General features: G+C 38.1%; 1 protein-coding gene across 3 annotated transcripts in view; it reads left to right on the top strand.

Annotated features, from left to right (window-relative positions):
- DIAPH2 (diaphanous related formin 2) overlaps positions 1 to 20,882 on the top strand; it is an 843,900-nt gene that overhangs the window by 363,030 nt on the left and 459,988 nt on the right. For all 3 annotated transcript variants that reach the window (XM_033107889.1, XM_033107880.1, XM_033107870.1), the window contains one exon: positions 70 to 164. In XM_033107889.1, coding sequence (XP_032963780.1) covers positions 70 to 164 — 95 coding nt within the window. The remainder of the gene's footprint in view (positions 1 to 69; positions 165 to 20,882) is intronic.

Here is a 20,882-nt window from a genome sequence, read left to right as displayed (position 1 = left end):
TCAGGTATTAATTAGAACTTTAAAATTTTGATACTGTTCTAGCTGTAACAAACTTATTTTTTATTTCAGCGATCTTCCTAGGGTCATATCGTATGCCATATGAAGATATCAAAAACATTATCCTGGAGGTCAATGAAGACATGTTGACTGAGGCCTTAATTCAGGTAACTTGCATATTTTTTTAAAATTCATTTTCTGAGGTATTTCTAGATTGCTATCTTCTGAATGGAGTTAGGAGAAAATGTTCTGTGTTTGGATAATAGAATCAGCTGTGTTGATAGTCAGGGGACTCGACATAGAAGATCTGAGTTCTAGCTCTGTTTCGGCCATTTTTCAGATACGTGATATTTTTGTGTTCTTTTTTTTTTAAGTTTTTGCATACGTAGACACATTATGTCATTCACTATACAGATAGTTGCATGTATTTCATTATCACAATGACTCTGTAAAGTAGATATTGTTATTACCATTTTGTGGATATAAAAGAGGAGAGGGCAACAGGTTAAATAGGTTGCTCAAATCAGTGGGTAAAGAAATGGTAAAGTTACCCTTTGTTAGGCACTTAACATGTGTTGGGGATTTTGCCAAGGACAAAATGTATTTTATGTATTTTATCTCATTAAATCCTACCACAATCCCCTGAGATAGTACTAACATCCTCATTTTACAGATAAGTAAACCGAGGCTTAGAGAGATTGCCCGATGTCACCTAGCTGGTAAGAGGCATTGTGGCAGAGCTGGGGTTCAGAGCAAGGTTTTTCATGACTCTAAAACCATTGCTCTTTCTGGTCAATTACTCCAAGTCCTGTGGGCAAACCATTTCCACCTGCTGCACCTCTGTGTCCTCATTTGTGATCACAGAGTCACTGTGATGATTAAACCAAAGAAAGAGCTTTCTAGAATAAAGCACTATACAAGATCTAACATATTAGAATTCTCAGTATGTCTTTTAATTTCTTAATTTCTAAAAGGAAACACTGCAGAGTTGTTTTCACAGAAGGGCATAGTTAGGCATTGTAGGTTTTTGTTGCTGTTGTTTGTCAGCCATGCGGTTTGCTTTGATTTCAAGAAGACTGAGTAGTTTATGCTGTACTAATTTTGCCATATCTTCCTCAGACTGTCTCTAAATCTCAGACAACCCGTGTTTGTCATTTGAGCAGGCTGTGTCTATATGGAAGATCTGTTAACCTAAAAATATAAAGGCCTTTCAAAGTGAGAGGCAAACAAGTGTTTATTTGAGATCAATAAGAGCAGCTATTTGGGAATCATTAATTCAGGAGGAAGTCCAAATAATGTGCTGATTAGGAGACAAAGGCAATGGGTATTTATGAGAAAGAGAAGGGAAACAATTGCATCAGTAGAAGGAAGGCATTTCACTTGGTGTAGATAAGGTAACATAGTGATGTTAATCCTAAACAATGTTTTTAATTTTCAGTCCAGTAGTCATCAGTTCAGTAGTCATAATAATGGCTTGCTTGTTATCTCTGCAAACAGTTCTTTTGCAAGGCACAGGTCTCCTAGTCTTAGTCCAAAGGTTGTTTTGCCCTGTTTTAACATTCTAAATATTTGAAGCAAAAGAGGTGCAAGGCAGTTCCTCTGGCTTGGCAGCTCCGGCACGATCTTAAAGGTGCTCCATTTGTGTTTTTTTGTTTACAGTTCCTCCATTTTGTAGTGTAGGCTTACATTACATTTTACTTCATGTACCGTGTTTCCCCGAAAATAAGACCTAGCAAGACTATCAGCTCTAATGCATCTTTTGGAGCAAAAATTAATAGAAGACCCGGTATTATATTATTATGTTATGTTGTATTATATTATATTATATTACATTACATTATATTATATTACATTACATTACATTATATTACATTACATTATATTACATTATAAAGACCCGGACTTAACTTATAGTAAAATAAGACCTGTCTTATATTAATTTTTGCTCCAAAAGACGCATTAGAGCAGATTGTCCAGCTAGGTCTTATTTTCAGGCAAACACTGTGTATGTTTTAAACATAGATATATTTATTAAGACTAAGGTCTCTCATCATTTATATAGGATCTTTGCGATGTTAATAAACACCTATATTAATTTCAATAAGAGTTACACTTTGATAAGAAATCTCCTTGTGGTAAAGGTGAAAAAAAAAGCTTTTCTCTGTGCAAGTAGCAAGTACATATAGTTCTTTGAGTTGAAATGGAAAGCAGGATTCTTTGTATAACATTTAGAACGAGCAAGGCATGAAGCCAAAACATGATTTTATTTTTTTTTCAATTAGACAGTTTAAATTTAAACTGCAATAAGCCAAACAAATTTCTGACTCCTACTCTATAATTGAAGCTTTCTAGTCTTTTCTCTATACAATGAAATTATAGTAAAATAGAACCATATTTGGAAGAATTAATCGATGTAGCCATTTATTAAACCCATTAAAACTGTAGTTTTTCTTTTACATGCCTTGGTAAATTAATAAGAATGTAAATATGCAGAATGTTACTGTGGTATTTATTTCCCAGTAATATTATAAACTATTGTTTTTTAAATCATGTTTTCAACTCTTCAGGGAATATAAGAAGAGAAAGATTCTCATTATGAGTGTCCCAGTAATATGCAACAAGCTTTTAAAATGTGTATATAGAAAAGTGTTACCTGGGATTATTTTTTAATGTTTCACTTTATTTTGTAGCATAAACAATATATATTTGTTTCTCTCTTTAAATCGGGTAATCGTTGTCCAGTTGGGTGGAATGAATTGCTTACAATTTAGAGATGGCAGTAAATTATGTGCAAATTTTTGAATTTGCTGATTTAATCATATCCACAACGCCGACAAAACAACTGCTTGTCAAATCATATTATCAGGCTAACTTTTGGATTGTACTGTGGGGAGGTGAGTGAAGGAGAATCACAGTGTAGATTCTGCCAGGCTCCTTTTGTGCATGTTACCTTATGCTTCCGTGCATTACCTGTTTGCTGTGTATGGGTTGACCTGGTCCTGTCTTATCTTTCCTCTTTTCGAGACCTCCCTTCCCATTTCTAAGCCTTTATCTCCTTTTTTTCCCCCCTCACGGATCTGTGTGTTTTACCCCTTGCACCTTCTGCCCCTTCAATTTTGTGCCTGCTTTTTGTTGAAAGCACAACACTGACGCCTTTTTTTTTCCTTCACACAAGCCTGCTTTCCTTCTCAATGCCAGATACTCTAAAATTTCCTCCCTTACCCTACTCAATCAAAACTCATTTTCTTAGTTCTGCTTGTGGGAGACCAGAATTTAACATTCAGTTTAATAGAATGCGTGATTGGAATTGTGCAGCTTGGGTACAAGGCACAACTGATGAGTACCTCACCTGACTTATTGAAGTTAATGTGGCATTTATCCAGACAAATCAAATGTCTGAGTATCATCTGGTAAGGAGAAAGGGCCTGGGTTGAAGCAATTATTTGATTTGCCAGCACCCAAAGGAGTGCTTGCACCCTCAGGCAAGAGAAAAGACTAGACTCACCAGTGCCCCTTTCTCCCTCCCATCCCAGAAACATTTGCTTCAGTGATGCAAAAGTAACATCAATTTGCCATTCATAGGAGCCGTTTGCCATTTATGTCTAATTACCATGTAGCACATCGATAATGCATAGCATTAAATATGTATCATCAGATTAACTTTGTTGCAAGCTCTATTTGATTACAGTGCTAAACTCCATCCATGCATAAAGATAGTTTGTTGCTCAAGTGGCGTTGTTGTCTCCTCATAACAACAAAAACAACAAAAAACAATTAAGGACACCTTGCTTTCTAGAGACTTGAATAAACACCAGTATTCTCTCTCCTAGTATGGGTCAATAGGCTCTTGCCTGAGAGAAAACTAATATATTTTAGTTATTTGGCAAGATAAATGTCTTACTTAAAAAAAAAAAAAAAATCAGCAAGATCAAGCCCAAATTTTAATGTTTTTAATAAATAAAAATACTAATGTCTCCTTTATTTCAAAATATCTATCTTTAAGCTAGAAACTGAGTTTGCTATGTGGAAGAAGTTGAAATGTCCTAAACTACTCACAGGAGGTCATCGTAACATTTAAAAAGTACATCATATCCTAAGGTTGTTGAAGAGCTTTTAATATATGCAATTATGAGTTAGTTCCAAATAATGTGTACTAAATTTAGGTGATACTTGGAGTCATTGTTTCAGCTTTAAAAGTCTCTTTCAGTGTAATTTCTCTCTATTGAGAGAAAAATCTAAGACCAGTAACTGTTTTTAGGATATCAGTAATAAAAAAGGAAATATTTACAGACATACTTACCTATGGAACATTGACAAAGAAATGAAAATAAGTTTCAAAAAGGTGATTCAAGTCTTGAGGGAAAAATAGAAGTATGTTCTGTTTTAGAACATTAATGCATGCAAATGATTCTTAAATGCTGAGGAAATTCTTATTGGTGTGGAATTTATGGTGACATTCACAAAGCGTATACAGAAAACAAAGATAAGTAACATGGAAGGTAGTATAATATTACTGCGGAATAATTTACAAAGATATGTGTAGAGCAGGGGTTGATGGTCGGGTTCAAAGCCCCCTTTGGGAACCGAGAAGGTTCACAGGCTCCTGAACTTAGATGCGAAAAATACTGTATCTTTTTTTCTTTAACTTCTAATATTTGGTATTTCATTTGATTAGCAATGTAGGCTACAGACCAAAAATAGTATAATATTAACAGTACCTCTAACTTTGTCACTAATAGAAATAATAAATGTTTTCATATCTCATTAAATTTGTGGTAGGTATCTTAAATATTGTTTACAGTCACTATTTCAAAATTACACTAGTTATTAAAGCTGTCACTAGATCTTTTTAGTGCTTTAATCAGGAAGCATATCTATTACATCACAATTTATTTTTGTAAATATGTTGATAACTATGTCAGATATTAGGTTGGTACAAAAGTAATTGCAGTTTAAAAGGTTAAAGATAATTGCAACAACCGCAGTTACTTTTGCACCAACCTAATAACTGCGTTCTTTTGTATTCCTATGTATTTATTCTGAGAAGGGATCCAAACGCTAGTACTAAAGGGTTCATGGCACAACAAAAAGGATAGAAACTAGTACAGGAAAGTTTCCCGTTCAAGATAGCAGAAATAAGTCTTCTGGATTTCAGTTGTCCCTCTCAACTACCTGTCGAAAGGACACCATTGTATAAACCCCAGACCCAGTGTTGATTCTAATGTACCCTCCTAAACCACATTAGAAGGAACAGCTTCATTCTGACCATTTTGCCATTCCTCATATGGGCATAGCACTGCACTGAGAGGGTCCCTGAGGAATATGGTTCCTCAAGTGGGAAAAGAGAACCCTAGGTGGACATCCAGCTATCCCAGCATTGTGCAACGCTTCCCAGAAGGCTCACGCGGATCTCACCTCATGAAGAGTGACTGGGGGAGTCTTCAAGGCTTAAGAACTGGCGATCAGATAGAGATGGAGAAAGGGGGGTGGGGCTTATAGCGACCAGCACTCAGATGTAGGCAGACCACATTCCTGCTTTTAGCACCGCAGTAGAAGAGATCCCAGCTACTGGCTCTGCCAGTCTTCAGAGCCAAATTGGTGGCCCCATCTTGCCAGGGAGTTTGGTTGGCAATTTTGACTGATTTGGGTCCCTAATCAAGGGGCTGTACCAGCCATGGAACCTGTTCTACTTCCTGCCCAGGCAGGGAACAAAGTTGCAGTCCTGTGTAAATGCAGAATATAGCCTCCAGTCTCGCCTGTCCGAGAAGCCTGGCCAGAGAACCCAGGTAGCTGTGGAGCCCGTTCTACAACCCTGCCCAACTGTTGAGTATGCACTCTGGCCCCACATAACCGGGGAGCCTGAACAGGGATTCTGGAAAACCTCAGAGCCCAACCTACAGTGGCACCAAGTCATGGAGTCCAGCCTGTAGCCTTGCCCTTCAGTGCAGAATAGCCAATGACTCTGCCCAATTGCTAAATGCAGCGGTGACCCAGCCTCGTTAGTGAGCACAGCCAGTTATCCCACCTAATTGTGGAGCACAGCCTTTGGCTCTACCTGGTGCAGGAACCTAGAAAGTGACCGCACTAGATCACAGAGCAGAGTCTCTAGCCCCACACAACTGTGGGATATAGTTGGAGGCCCCTCCCGATCGCAGGAAGTAAAATCACTGTATCAGAGAGTTATCTGCATGTCCATGTTCATTGCAGCGTTTTTGTTTCTTTACAGTAGCCAAGACAGGGAAACAACCTGACTGTCCATCGGTGGACAAATGGGTAAAGAAGTTGAGACTCTCTCTCTTTCTTTCTCTCTCTCTCTCTCTCTCTCTCTCTCTCTCTCTGGAATATTATTCAGTCATAAAATAGAAGAAATAATTATAATTTGTGACAACATGGATGGACCTTGTGGTCATTATAAGTGAGAGAAGTCAGACAGAGAAAGACAAATATTCTGTGATCTCACTTATATGCGGGGAAAAAATACAAATTTGCAGGAACAGATAGACTGGTGGTTTGTAAGAGTTGGGGGAAAGAGAGAATGGGTGAAAGTGGTCCAATGATACAACTTCCCGCTATAAGATAGGTAAGTCCTGGGGGTGTAATGTAAAGCATGGTGACTGCAGATAACAATACTTTTGTATAGTTGAAAGGTGCTAAGAGAGTAAGTCTGAAAAGCCCTTACTAGAATAAAGAAAAAAATTATGACTATGTGAGTTGATAGATGTGTTATCTAACCTTATTGTGGTAATCATTTTGTAGTATATACATTTATCAATTCATCCAATTGTATATCTTAAACTCACACCGTGTGATATATCTCAATGAAACTGGAGCCACATTTTTAAAAGGGATTTCTCAATTAAATGACTTTGAAGTTTCCCTTAAAAAGAATGCAAGACAGTAAAATGATCCGTGATTGCCATTCATTAGTAGGGAGGCAGGGGTGAATCGGCAGAGCACAGAGGATTATTGCAGCGGTGAAACTACTGTGTACGATACCATAATGGCGGATACATGTGATACATTTTTCAAAACCCATAGAATATTCCAGAAGATTGAATCCTAATGTAAATGATGGACTTTGGGCAATATTGACGTGTCACTGTTGGTTCATCAGTTGTTACAAATGTGCCATTTTAGTGGAGGGTGTCGATAGCGGAGGAGGTTGTGCCCGTGCGGGGCCAGGAGGTGTCTGTGGGGACTCGCTGTGCTTTCTGCTCAATTTTGCTGTGAACCTAAAACTGCTCTAAAAAATCCAAGCTAGGGTGGGCTGTGCGTAGGTTGTCTTCCTGGAATCAGTAGAGCTGGAACTGGACTTTGAGGCACTATTAAGATTCAGATAGAGAGGGCTAAGAAAAGGGAGTGCTGGGTAAAAGCTTGAGGCACGGAAAGGAAAATCTCCGTAGTCTGGCATAGCTCAGAAGTCATGGAGGGTGGCAATAATAAGAAAGTGTATGAAAGATTGGTTGGGGTCATATTGTAGAGGCAGAAAGATCACAAATTCATGACCCGTAATATGTTTTCTTTGGCCTTTGTGGTGCTTAAGTATTGAAATTTGAATGACATGTATTGTCCCATTTGCAACAGGCCCTACCACCCCCTCACTGCATTTCACCCACTCTGATTCATTCCTAGCCCCTGTATGCATCAGACTTCCTGTTCCCTGATAGACAACTTGAATACCTCGCTGCTGAGTTTGGGCATGGACAGATATGTGTGTAGGAAGATTAACGTAGCTGCAGTATGCCAGATGGCTTGGTGAAAAGAGATTAGAGATCAGGAGGTAATTGCAATGTCAAGAGTAAGGTAATATGAAGCCCTGACATACATTGCTGGCAAACAAAAGAAAAAACAGGAAGGTGGGTTAATAATTTTAAAAAATCATTCATTGAAAAATCTTGGCAATAGATCGAATGGTTGTACTAACAATAAAAGAGGCAAAGCAGTTGGGAATGAAAATACTTGCAGGGCAGAGGAGAAAAATTTTATGAATACATTAGAATGTGTATTGGAAGCCGGAATAGAGGGTAGGTCTTTGGAAAGTAAGGATTTTTGGAGTCATTTGTAAATACGTGCTTGTTGGAGTATAAAGACCAAAGAAGTTCTTGAAGTTGATAGTAAAAAAAAAAAAAGGGACCGATGGAAGGCATCTACATTTCTGGAGACCACAGAGGTTGAGGGGAGGGATGGCAATAGATACATCAGAACAAAGGGAGCCAGCTTGTCAGGGAGCGTGCCAGGTGCTGTGTGTGGTGTGTCAGAAAAGCCATCGCAGGAGAGTGTTTTCAGGAGTGATGAATGAGACAATGACATCAGGGGAAATGAGACTTTTGATGTTCTGCATCGCAGTGACTTATTTAGCTTAAGTAGCTGTTATTTTCTTGTAGTTCTTTCTGAAAACAAACCACACTACATACCAGACACCTGTGTTCCCTAAGGAACTATTCCATTTATTGTCTTTTGGTGTCGGTCTCCCTTATTTTTAAGGGGCAGATGCATTTCTGCTGGTCATGCAACTGTCTGGTGCCCTGTTTTCTGTTCCCCCTCAATCCGCTTCATTTTCTCTGACCTTTTCTTTCTTCCCTCCCTCCCTGTCTCCCTCCTTCCTTCCCTCCCGTTGTCCCCCCCCCTTCCTCCTCATCTCTCCTTCTCTTTATTCAATTGTTTTTTTAATAAAGGGCACTAATCTTTCTTAACAATACCCCCTCAGTGAAATCCAGCTCTAGGGCACCTCCCTCATACCTGGAAAACACAGAAATACCTCCGTAAGAGTCTTCCTGTGAGTCATGCATGGGAATAATCCAGCTTGCTACCCGCCCACCCACCACCCTGATAATTCCTAATTATAGTGGCTGTGTTACTTCTCTGAACACAGCCTTTCATGTATCCAGCACGGGACCCGACCTGTGGGGTCTGCAGGTAGCCACAGGATTATGTTTTCCCAAATGCTATTTTACATCTCAAAACAGATTATATGCTCTCTGTAACTTATCGCTGGTTTCTGACAAAATGAGTAGAATGAAGCAAGGGTCATTGAATCCATTCCCTTGATGCCACACAGTGCTACTCCTAAGTCATCAAAGATAGATGGGTATCTATCGATTCTGCAGGGAAAAAAGATTCTTCAACTTCCCTCAATTAACCAGTTCTAGAGTATAATTATTCTTAGAGTCAGCAAGTTCATGCATGTGTAATAGTAGACCTCGTTTTTGTCTCCTCGATCCATCTTTGTAATCATTGATCTATTTACGCGGCTATCGACCATCTGTATTTTATGCAGGTTGTGAGTCTGCATGTGCTCGTGCCCTACAAGACTACAAGTCTCTATCAATTGAGGCTGTAATGGCATTAGTGTTGTGGAATTTGGAAACATTTTCCTGTTAAATAACAACTTGTATTCACCACGTTCATTTTCATAATGCTTCAGGGAAAATGAAACATTAGCAGTGACAGCAACAATCATAAAACATTTCTTTCCCATTTATCATCATGGTGGAGTAAATAATTATTGTGTGGTATGCTTATTGCAATCTAAAACTACTTCTATCCACGAGTTGCTGTTCTTTTTCATCTTTGACTTCTAACTGGCTGGTTGAGTTTTTTGTTTGTTTGTTTGTTTTTTTCCCCCCTGTTACCTTTCTTCACTGAAGTTTTCTTTGGCCCTTGTGTGCTACTTCAATCTATTGTTAAAATCACAGCTATTCCAAGCAAATTTTATGACTGCTTATTTTTATCCCCTCTACGTCTTCTTTTGATGAATACCAGTATTTCATTTGTCACCCTTACCGGTTGTGGTAATAGCCCGTGAGTGATACCAGACTGTTTAACGAAGAAAGAAAAAGTAGCTTGAAACAATTAATTGATTAATTGGATTATAAACCATATTAGCCAACTTACACTTTGAACAAAACATAGGTCTTATTAATAGTTGAGCAATATGTGACCTTAAAGATCACCTTTTCTGCTGCCTTGCAGCCATGGGCAGTACTTCATTAAAATTCTGGTGATTTCATATGATAGATCCATTGGGTCTGGTGAAGTGCGGTGGTGTTTGAGGTAGACCAGGAATTCTCTTGCAATTGTAGAACGTGGAAGGTACCCTCACGTTCCTCACACAGACTTCCGGAACCGTGAACTAGGAAATGACAAGCAAGGTTAGGCCCAAACTCCTACTCTAACTTGTGGCTCTGAGGCTACCTCTGGACAAAGTGCAGAGGTAGCCTCTGGACAAAGTCCCTGAGTCCCAGAGAAATGGAGGGCAGTGTCTGGGCAGCACTGCCCTTGATGAAACAAACAGGGATGGAGAACACACTTCTTTTCTACTAGCTTCCTACTCTTTTTTTTTTTTGTGTGTGTGTGTGTGTGTGTTATATAAATTTGCTTTAGATCCAAGTATTGTTGACTAGTCACATATTTAATGAATTATAACACCATTATAATTGATTATGTCTATAGAACCACTTCCTCTCTGTTACATATCCCGGGAGTAAAGTAAGCAAAACATTCCTTTCTATATACAAGGAGTGAATATTTGCTTACCATATGGTTTTTTGCAATGTTCTATAATAATTCTAGATCTCCTATATAAAGTAGAAATACAACCAGCATCAAATCTTTTACAGTGATATGATATAGTATAATTCAACATAAAATAGTATAGTTAAATGTCGTGGTATACTTGAACACAGTATAATATAGCCGTAACATGATGGATATGTTAACTAATTCTTTAAAAATCTTTTAGTGATACAGGAGGGAATTTATAAGGAGACTGAATGCTTTTTATTTCTTTAATTCAGTTTAGGCATATGTAGTCATTGTCTTATGTATGTATTTCGGAACGTCTTAAATATTACATAATAAACAAATTTTAAAGTATTTCACAAGTGCTGAAATTCATATGCTTAAGGCACGGCTTTCAGCTTTGGCACTATTGCCATTTTGGAACCAATAATTCTTTTTTTGTGGACGGCTGTCACGTACATTGTAGGATATCTTGCGGTATCCTTGGCCTCTACCCGCTAGATGCCAGTAGCAGCTCCTACCAGCAGTTGTGACAACTAAAAATGCCTTCAAACATTGACAGATGTCCCCTAGCAGGCAAAAGTATCCTTGGTTGAGAACCACTGTCTTAAGAATTACTTTTATTTCTGAAATATAGGTAGTAAAGTTTCAGACTTTAATAAGCTTCCAGTCATTTGCTTTTACTTTCTGTGTTCATTAGAAACTTCATGACAGAGATTTTTGGACATTGGATTAGTGTAGGCAAAAATAAAACTTGGTTCCATGTGTTTAAAAAAAAAAAATCTTCTCCCCAGGAATGTAAAGCATTTATGTTAAGTTTGAATTGCAAATACCCCTAATCAGGATTATTGAAAGTATAGGCCATAATTATTTTTCAATTGTGAATACAGGCAGTCACCTTACTGTGAGTTGACTTTTTTCCTTTACCATACAGTAGGTGGTTTTTTTTGGTTTGTTTTACATTAACAACTGAATGGTACTGAAGAATTCACTTTACAGCATTTCAAAAACCTTATGCTTATGATTTTTTAATATGTTATTTATGTAAGCCAAAGTGGTAATAAGTTTGGAATCCGAAAGGTGGGCCTGAAGCCCAGCTCTGTCATGTACCAACTTGTGAACCTGAGGATGTTACCTAACCTCTCTCTGTTCACTCCTTTTTCTCTTTTAAATAGCTAATGAGTATGTTGTGAGAATTAAATCAAATAACATGTTTTGTATTTCTCAAACATTTTCCTCAAAACTTTTAATAGTTTTCAGTTTTCTATGTTAATGGAAAGAATTATCAGCGGAGTGATCATTCTCTTGGAGCTTCTTCCTTTCTCTGCACTGTCTGGAATCTCAGAAACAGAGATGTCAAATAGAGACAAAGGAAGAATAGAATAGTCCAGGAATAGTTTGCTATTTTTTTAAAAATAGTGTTTCATTTTTCAATTATAGTTGTCATAGAACATTACATTTCTTTTGGGTATACGAAAGTGCAACATAGTGATTAGACGTTTATGTAACAAACGTAGTGATCACTGATAAATCTAATACCCATCTGACAACATACATAGTTATTACAATAAAATTAAGTGATAATTTACATGCCCATGACTATTTTCTAACTACCAATTTGAATGCCGTAATCCCTTCACCTTTCTCACCCATCCTCTGAACCTCCCTCCCATCTAGAAATCATCAAAATGTTCTCTGTGACTATGAGTTTGTTTCTGTTCTGTTTGTTCATTTATTTGTTCTTTAGTGAAATCATATGCCATTTGTCTTTGTCTGTGTGACTTACTCCACTCCACTCAGCACAGTAATCTCTGGGTCCATCCATGTTGTTGCAGATGGCAAGACTTCATTCTTTTTTATGGCTGACTAATATTCCATTGTATATATGTACCACCTCTTCTTTATTTATTCGTTCATTGCTGGACACCCAGGCTGCCTTCATATCCTGGCTATTGTCGGTAATGCTGCAATGACCATATGGATGCACATGTCACTTCAAAGTAGCATTTTCAGTTTCCTCAGGTAAATAACCAGAACTGGAATTACTGAGTCCTTTGTCTATTTTTTATAGCTCTTATTTTAAAGTCTACTTTGTCTGGTTTAAGTAGTTGACTCCAGCAGTTTTAAAATTCTTTTTCTATTTTCATGAAACATCTTTTTCCAATCCCTTTCCTTTCAGTCTGTGTCTTTTGGTCTGAAGTGAGTCTTTTGTAGGCAGCATATGTAAGGATCTTGTTTTCTTATCCATTCAGCCACCCTGCTTTTGATTGGAACATTTAATCCATTTACATTGGAAGTAATTGCTGATAGATATGTAGTTATTGCCATTTTACATTTATATATTTGATCTTTTTTGTCTAATTTTTATAGAAATTCCTTTAATATTTCCTGTAATACTGGTTTGGTGGTGATGAAGTACTTTAGTTTTACTTTGTCTTGGACGCTCTTTATCTGTCCTTTGATTTTCAATGGTAGCCTTGCTGGGTAGAGTACCCTTGGTTGTAGGTCCTTGCTTTTCATAACTTTGAAGATTTCCTGCCACTCCCTTCTTGCCTGCAAAGTTTCTGTTGAGAAATCAGCTGACAGTCATAAGGAAGTTCCCTTGTCGGTAACTAACTGCTGTTCTTGTCTTACTTTTAAGATTTCCTTTTGTCTTTAACTTTTGACATTTTAATTATGATGTGTCTTGGTGTTGGCCTCTTTGGGTTCATCTTGTTTGGGATTCTCTGTGCTTCCTGGGCTTATATATCTATTTCCTTCACCAAGTTAGGGAAATTTTCCATCATTATTTCTTCAAATAGGTTTTCAATTTGTTACTCTGCTCCTTCTCCTTCTGGTACCCCTATAATGTGAATGTTGGTACACTTGATGTTGTCCCAGAGGCCCCTTAAACAGTCCTCATTTTTTGGGATTTTTTTTTTTCCACGTTCTAATTGGCTCTTTTCTGCTACCTTATCTTTTAAATTGCTGATTCGATCCTCTGCTTATTCTAGTTTACAGTTGATTCCCTCTAATGTATTCTTCATTTCAGTTATTGTTTTCTTCGTTTCTGACTCATTCTTTTTTATGTTTTCTATCTCCATTTTTATGTTTTCTGTGTCATTGTTGAAGTTCTCCGTGAGATCATTGATCGTCATTATAACCAGTGTTTTGAACTCTGTATCCAGTAGATTGCTTGTATCCATTTTGTTTAGTTCTTTTTCTGGTTTTTGTTCTGTTCTTTCATTTGTGACATGTTTCCTTGTCTCCTTATTTTGGCTGCCTCCCTGTGTTTGTCTCTGTTATATTAGGTCTCCCGTTCATTGTAGAGTGGCCTTAGGTAGTGGGTGTCCTGGGGGGCCCAGGGTCGCAGCTCCTTGGCCATCTGAGCTGGGTGCTCCAGGTGTGTCCCTTGCTTGTGTGGGTTGTGTGTACCCTCCTCTTGTAGTTGAGCCTTGGTTGCTATGGGCATGTGAATTGAAGGGATTGACCCTCAGGCTGATTGGTTGTGAGGACTGGCCATTACTATGGTGGAGGAGCTGGTGTGCAGGGGCTGACCCTATGGAGCAGTCATCACTTCAGTGGGGCTCTGGTGCCTGCCGAGCTTGCCCTTTGGGTGTGCCGTGTGTGGAGGTGGTTGGGTGATGCTATAGTGTCTGAAGCTGGCCACTGAGTGTTTTGGTTCTGAGGCCTCTTGGGAGGGGTTCTGTTGCTGACCAAGTTCAGCTGCTGCCTGTGCCCTGCCTATGGCCCCTTGGTATGAACTACAAAGTGATCTTCACATGGTTACCACTTGTTCTTGGTTTGGAGGTGCCTGGGAGAGGCCAAGTTGTGAACTGAGGCAAGCTGATGCTACTGTCAGGCTTGGGGCTGCTTAGCAAGAGGTATGGGGCACACCGAGGCCAGATGCTCCTTGTTTGGTGTTTGTGAAACTTTGAGAGATTTTTAGGAAAGTCCAGAGTATTAGCCAAGACAGGCCATTTGTATGGAAGAGCCACTGGAAGTGGCCTTGGTCGGTTGGCAAGTTGGCCGGGTCGGGGTCTCATAGAATCACCAGGGTTAGGTGTATGGTATTACCCAGGTTGATGAAGACTCAAATATGGCACCCGCTTGCACCTGCAGTCGGGGTGGTGGGCGAGCTCAACAAAGGAGAAATGACTTCTGCTAGCACTTCTGTCTGCAAGACAATTGCCCCTGCAGCCCTCACCCTAATCAATTCAGTTCTTCCCTTTATGTCCACGGTGCCTTTCGAGCTGCTGCCGTATCACTGGAGCTCAGGTTGAGTGAGTCCGTCAGTGAGTAAGTCAGTGTGCTCACCCTTTGAGAGGAATGCCTGGGACTCCAGCCACCCTCTGTCTCACTCAGTCTCAATATCTGCTGATTTTCATAGTCACAAGTTATGAGAACTCTCTCCGTCACTGGAACCCTGGGTTGGAGAGCCTGGAGTGAGGTTGGGACCCATCCCTTCTCAGAGAGGACCTCCACAGCCAAGACATCCCTCCGGATTTTTTATTTTTAATCACCACACGTGTGTTGGACCAGCCCATTCAGTTTCTCCGTCCCTCCTACCAGTCTCAAGGTTGCTTCTTCTGTATGTCCTTAGTCAGAACTTCTGTTCAGCGAGACTTCAATTCATTCTCAGTGACAGGTGTTCTGTAGTTTAATTGTAATTTTGAGATGATTGTGGGAGGAGGTGAGCACAGTGTTTGCCTACTTCGTTATGTTGACTGGAAGCCAATAATTTATTATTTTTGAGAGGATTATCCAGAAGCCTCACTTTTTACCTTTTTGATCCTTGACATTGCAACCCTTATTTTGTATTTCATTCATTTGTATGCTGGCAAGGAAAATGTACTCTTCTAAGTGGACAAATATACTTTAGTGACGATAGAAGTAGTAAGGGGAGCTGACTTTGAGGGACTCTGATAGGTGAGAATGAGCACTCTCCTATCAGAGGACCCCAAACCTTTGAATATTTTAAAGTGGTTTGTAGATTTTTAATATTCTACTTAAAATGGAAGAATACTTTATTCACCAATTGTTTTCCACAATTATAATGTGGTTTTGAATTTATATTATTATAAGTTATTCATGTCTCATTTCTGGTCTTATAAAATTACCTTTCAATCTTTATACTTTTATTAAGCATGAGGTAAGCTATCATAATTTGAAGTCCTTAGGGCAAATGATCTGAAAATGTTTTACATGGGTACTTGTGTATTGTATATTTTTATATTTGTGTTTTATTTGTTTAGGATTGTTTCATTTTAGTATGTTTGGTATTATTAGATCATATTTTATATTTGCAATCATTTAGAAATATATGACAGTGTATATGAAATCATTGATTTATGAAATGATCATCTATTATGAATGAAATTGGTTTTTTAATTTGAGTATTAGTAAACAGTATTTTATGAAAATTGTACTGGACACGGAGAAATTGTACTGGATATTGTGTAAAGGTGTGGTAGTAGAAGAATGTGTCATACATGAAAGAAATAATCAGAAATGGTGTGATCTAGTCTAAATAATTAGCTACGTAATATATACTTTGGGTGTTTGTTTTAATAAAGAATTACGAAAGGTAATCGATGTTTAGAGGCTAACAAACTTAGATGACAGTGCTAAAATGTGGCTTCAGGAGTGTTTTCGGTAAGCCTTGAATGGGATGGGATTGCTGTATGACAGCAAGGAAGGGGGACACTTGTTAGAGGGGTGTAACCTGCAGAGGTCTGGCTTTACGTGAGAGATTGCAATCAGGGCAGTCGCTTATAAATGGTAAGAAAGCATATGGGTAAGAGCAGATATGATAGGGTGAATTCTACTAGGTGGGATGCTTAAAAGATCTTACAGTTCCTTCTCTTCCAGTTGTAGCAACCTATCTTTTGTGAGGTATTTGCTAAAGTATGACGTTTCTCTTCCAATCATGCTTGCCGTACTGAAATTTAATTTTACCTTTGTATTTTGATTATAGAATTAGAAACCATCAAAAGTTAAGTCTTAAGATAAATTGCATAAATTGTCTTATTCATTTCCCTTATTTCATAGAAGAAGAAATTGAGGCTGAAAGAGGTTTATGTCACACAGCCAATCTGGGATCATAACTCAGTTCATGTGAAACCCAGTTAGTTGATTTATTTTAACCCCTATTGCTTGACCTGTGTATTTCCCTGCTGTAGTAAGCAGATAGGTGAATAGGTTCTGGAGTTTCCTATTGGACAGGAATAAAAAGTGGCCACAAAATGTTTACTAATTAAACAGTTTGTGTAATGTCTGTCATCGGAAGTCAGCAAAAATTAAATTACCCTTTACCATACCTTCTTCCAGTATTAGAAGACATTATAAATGTCTTCATTGACATTCATTATTGTTCATGTTGTGAAATACATAATTAGGTGCCAAGAAACAGACTTAATTTTACTTAATGCATTATAAGGGGTTTTGGATTTTGTTTCTGCATAAATAAGCAGCACTTTAGTAAAATGAAAGTATAGTTCATATACTAATAAGACCGTCATTTATTTTATCCCATATGGAGGATGCAGAGTGATGGACCCTTTTAATGATTTCAAGTCTTTCAGCTTTGTGAGAAAGACAAGAGTAAATATTTTGGCCTTCATTTTCTAATTTTTTTTTTAATGAGTATAGCTGAATAGAGTTAAAAAATTAGTTGCTTCTAAGGAAAAGCAAATACGGTGTTTGCTTTTCTTCCTTGAGTGCTGAGACTAATTGCTGCATCATCTCGTTGCAGTTTCTATTCTTTAGTGGTTTATTCTTAAAATACCACTCTCAGTGTAGTGTAAATGTAAAGAAAAGCATCGTGTTTGGGTTTGTCAGTTATGCCTTGTGACGTCTTGGGCTAGTCACTTACCTTCTTTTAGCTTTAAATTTCTTGCCTATAAAAGGGACAGATGTATACCTACATCACTGGGTTATTATAGAAATTAAATATGAGCATATGTGAAAACAGTTGCAAACTGTAAAATGCTAAATGAATTGAACACAAAGATAGATGAGTCCCTTGGAGATCTCCTTAGCCCTAACCTCTCACCTTTTCTAGTTGTTCTCTACTCGAACATTCAACCATGACATGAAAAAGTATCCCAAATAGAACGCATGTTGTTCCTTCCTTCAAGTAAAGACCTACCTTCCTTATCTCATGAAGTTCTTTTCATCCCTTCTCTCTCCCTTGATCTTGCCTAAGACTCATCCCAGCTCATCACGCATGCTTCCTGATCCTTTCCCTGAAGGTCCATTAGATCCGCTCTGACTTCCCGTTGCCGCAGGACTAGTCATCTGTCATCACTTCAGTAATTTTACTGCTGTTGCTTCCTGGCTGGCCTTTTTGTCTCTAGGCTGCCTCCAGTCCAGTGCATCGTACTACATTCAACTAGGTTATCTTTTTCCTCCATTAATTCTTTTTCTTTCTTAAAGACACAATAGCAGTGAATGTTTATTTGTGTTTATTGGTTTGTTTTAAATACTGTAGGGAATCTCTAGTTAATCTGCAAGGTTTGGTGAATTTCTGAAAGGCCTTAGGTGTCTTTCATCTCTTTCAAAACATAAAACTCACCGTCTCCTAGAAATGTTCTCTGCTTTCTATACCATCCTGAATACTCTCCCCATTCTTCATCTGCTCATATGTACTGTGTTCTTCATAGCTTTTTGAAGTGGTTTTTGAAAATGATTTTGCATATGATGCTGACATTTTGAACGATATATAAGCATTGTCTATTTTTGTTTTTTTGTAAATTTTTTTTTAATTTATTGGGGTGACAATTGTTAGTAAAATTACATAGATTTCTGGTGCACAATTCTGTATTACATCATCTATAAATCCCATTGTGTGTTCACCACCCAGAGTCAGTTCTCCTTCCATCACCATAAATTTGATCCCCTTTACCCTCATCTCCCACCCCCCACCCCGCATTATCTATTTTAGACATGTTTTTAGTTCTTTTTGAACCAGTCTGATATATGATATTCTGTCTATATGATGAATATCATCATACCATGTGATTTGGTGCCATTCTAAATTAGAGATTGTGAAATTGTTGGACTAGACTGACCCTCTCTGCAGGGCCATATTGAGTGGGTGAGCAGCCCATGCTAAGCTTGGTGGTAGAGTTTTGGATTTCCCCTTGACAGGTTAGATCTGCGTTATGTCTCAAGGATTTCTGAGAAGTAAGTACAAGAGCAACTTCCTTTATTGAACTAAATAAAGGTCTTTAGGAAAGTAAGCACAGTATCAAAGCAATACTTACATAGACTCATGATTACTGGTGGGCATTTCTGCCAGTCCTAAACATTTCTCTCATAGATGACTTTGCTCTGTAAATTCTTTTGTACTGAGAGGTGAAAACTATTCTATTCCCTGCAGTTTCCCTGGGCCCCAACTGCCTGTTTTGGGGGAGTGTGGTTCAGCTCCAGGAATATTAGGATTCTTCATTAGCCTAAGTGCATGCAGACAGTGTTTTTGGCCCACTAGCTCCAAAGGGAGCAGCTATTACATCGTTTACGTAAGTTCTATATTGTATATAATTTTAAAAATCAAATTGTGACGACCTTGAGGTGAAGAGATTTTCTGTTGGTGATGAGCAGCATCTCACATAGGGAAGTGTTTGTTAATGGTTGCCGTAAATCCGTGAGGAACGTCTGAAATAGTGTAAAGACAACAGATGCTGCATGGGGTGTGTGTAATGTTAAGGTATGCGTCTGCTTTGGGACATGCCACACATCTAGAGAAGGGTTGAGTTTGGTAATGTTTACCTGATATCTTCCTTGGATCCTGAACATAGGGACTCCACTTACCGGATCTTATGCTCAGGTCTCCTCAGAAGGACCAATGAGTCAATTGTCATAAAAAGGCAGACCTTCAGAGGATGGGCAATTAGTTGATCCTGGAGTGAACAGCCAGATGGGAGTGACTGTTTGGAGTGCGACTGCATCTGACGTGAAGCCAAGATTCCCCAAAGTGATAAACTCTACATAACCACCACCACCACCAACAATAACAAAAAGAAAAAACCAATCATGGACTAACAAATGTATTCGGTCAACCGATATTGATATATTGTCTTATATGTGATAATTTAGGCTCATTTTATTTTTGTGGTATTTGGCATTGGCATATATTCCAGACCCTTTCTACATATCTAAGTCATTGCTTTGTGTTTGATGGGTAGAGGAGGCTTAATGAATGTTTATAAATAAACATTAACACATGTTGCTAGTTGGGAAAACAATCAATTTTTGAGGATTGCAGGGAAGACTGTTATTGGCTTTATAGCTTTTAGAAACTCAGTGCTCCAGGCCAAATATATTTTATTGGTTATTTTCATAGATAATTTGAATACTGCTTTGAGGGGGAAATATTTCAAACAAAATTTGTGATTTGTTGTAGAATTTCTTCTCAGTTTATGGCACAAATGAATGCCTAATCGTAAGAGTTTTTCAGGATCATCTGATTGCGTCTTACCTCATTCTGTTTAAACTCAACGGACAGTTCTCCATGTGAAAATGAGTGGAATATTTGGAAAGGGTCCAGAAAAAAGCCAACAATTACTTTTCCTGTTTTTTGATTTTTTTAAAGTTTGAACTAGATGAGTTTAAAACCTTGGGGATTATCACTTAACCTGTGGAGGAAAAGAAAACTGAAGAGCATCTCTAGACATTGCAAAAGTGAAGAGTCATTATCTACATGTTGATGACCAGCTAAAGAATGCCCCTGACTCGCTCAATAGAAAAAAACAAACATCAGTATTACATTGAGTTAGATGAATAGAAGCCTAAGTCACAAACGGTAAAGTCTCATGGCAAGACTGTGAACTCTCCCAAAGTGATCACGAATCCCTGATGACAGAAGATTGAGTTGAGTTTTACAAAAGTATAATTTGGGATACTTCCCGCCTATGTGGCTGTGTGTGTGCAGTTCAATGCATAACATTAATCAAATGTAACCGTATACACCCATATCACCAATATCTATGAAGCCCATTGCCCTTTCTCCCCAGAAGAAACCTCTGTTCTGCATCTTGTGCTCATCATCTCATGCTTTTCTTTACAATTTTATCACATATGGATGTATTCCTAAAATACGTATATGTGTAGTTTTTGTCTTTTGTGGGTTTTTTTTTAACTTTGTATGAGTGGAATCATACTGCGTACATGTTCTATTACTAAATTGCTCACCATTTTTTGAGATTCATCCATTTTGATGTGTGTAGCTCCCCCCCGTCACCCCCATTTCTGCTATTCCATGATTTATTTGCCCATTATCCTGTCAGTGAACATTTGGATTATTCCTAGGTTTCTGTTTTGTTATTATTGTTAATAATGTTATCATAATAATGAACACTGCTAATACAAATAATGTCATCATG

This window comes from Rhinolophus ferrumequinum, chromosome X (assembly GCF_004115265.2).
Source record: "Rhinolophus ferrumequinum isolate MPI-CBG mRhiFer1 chromosome X, mRhiFer1_v1.p, whole genome shotgun sequence".
NCBI classification, from domain to species: Eukaryota; Metazoa; Chordata; class Mammalia; order Chiroptera; family Rhinolophidae; genus Rhinolophus; species Rhinolophus ferrumequinum.
The sequence above is the reverse complement of the archived record's forward strand: the minus strand, read 5'-3'. Positions and strand labels throughout refer to the sequence as shown.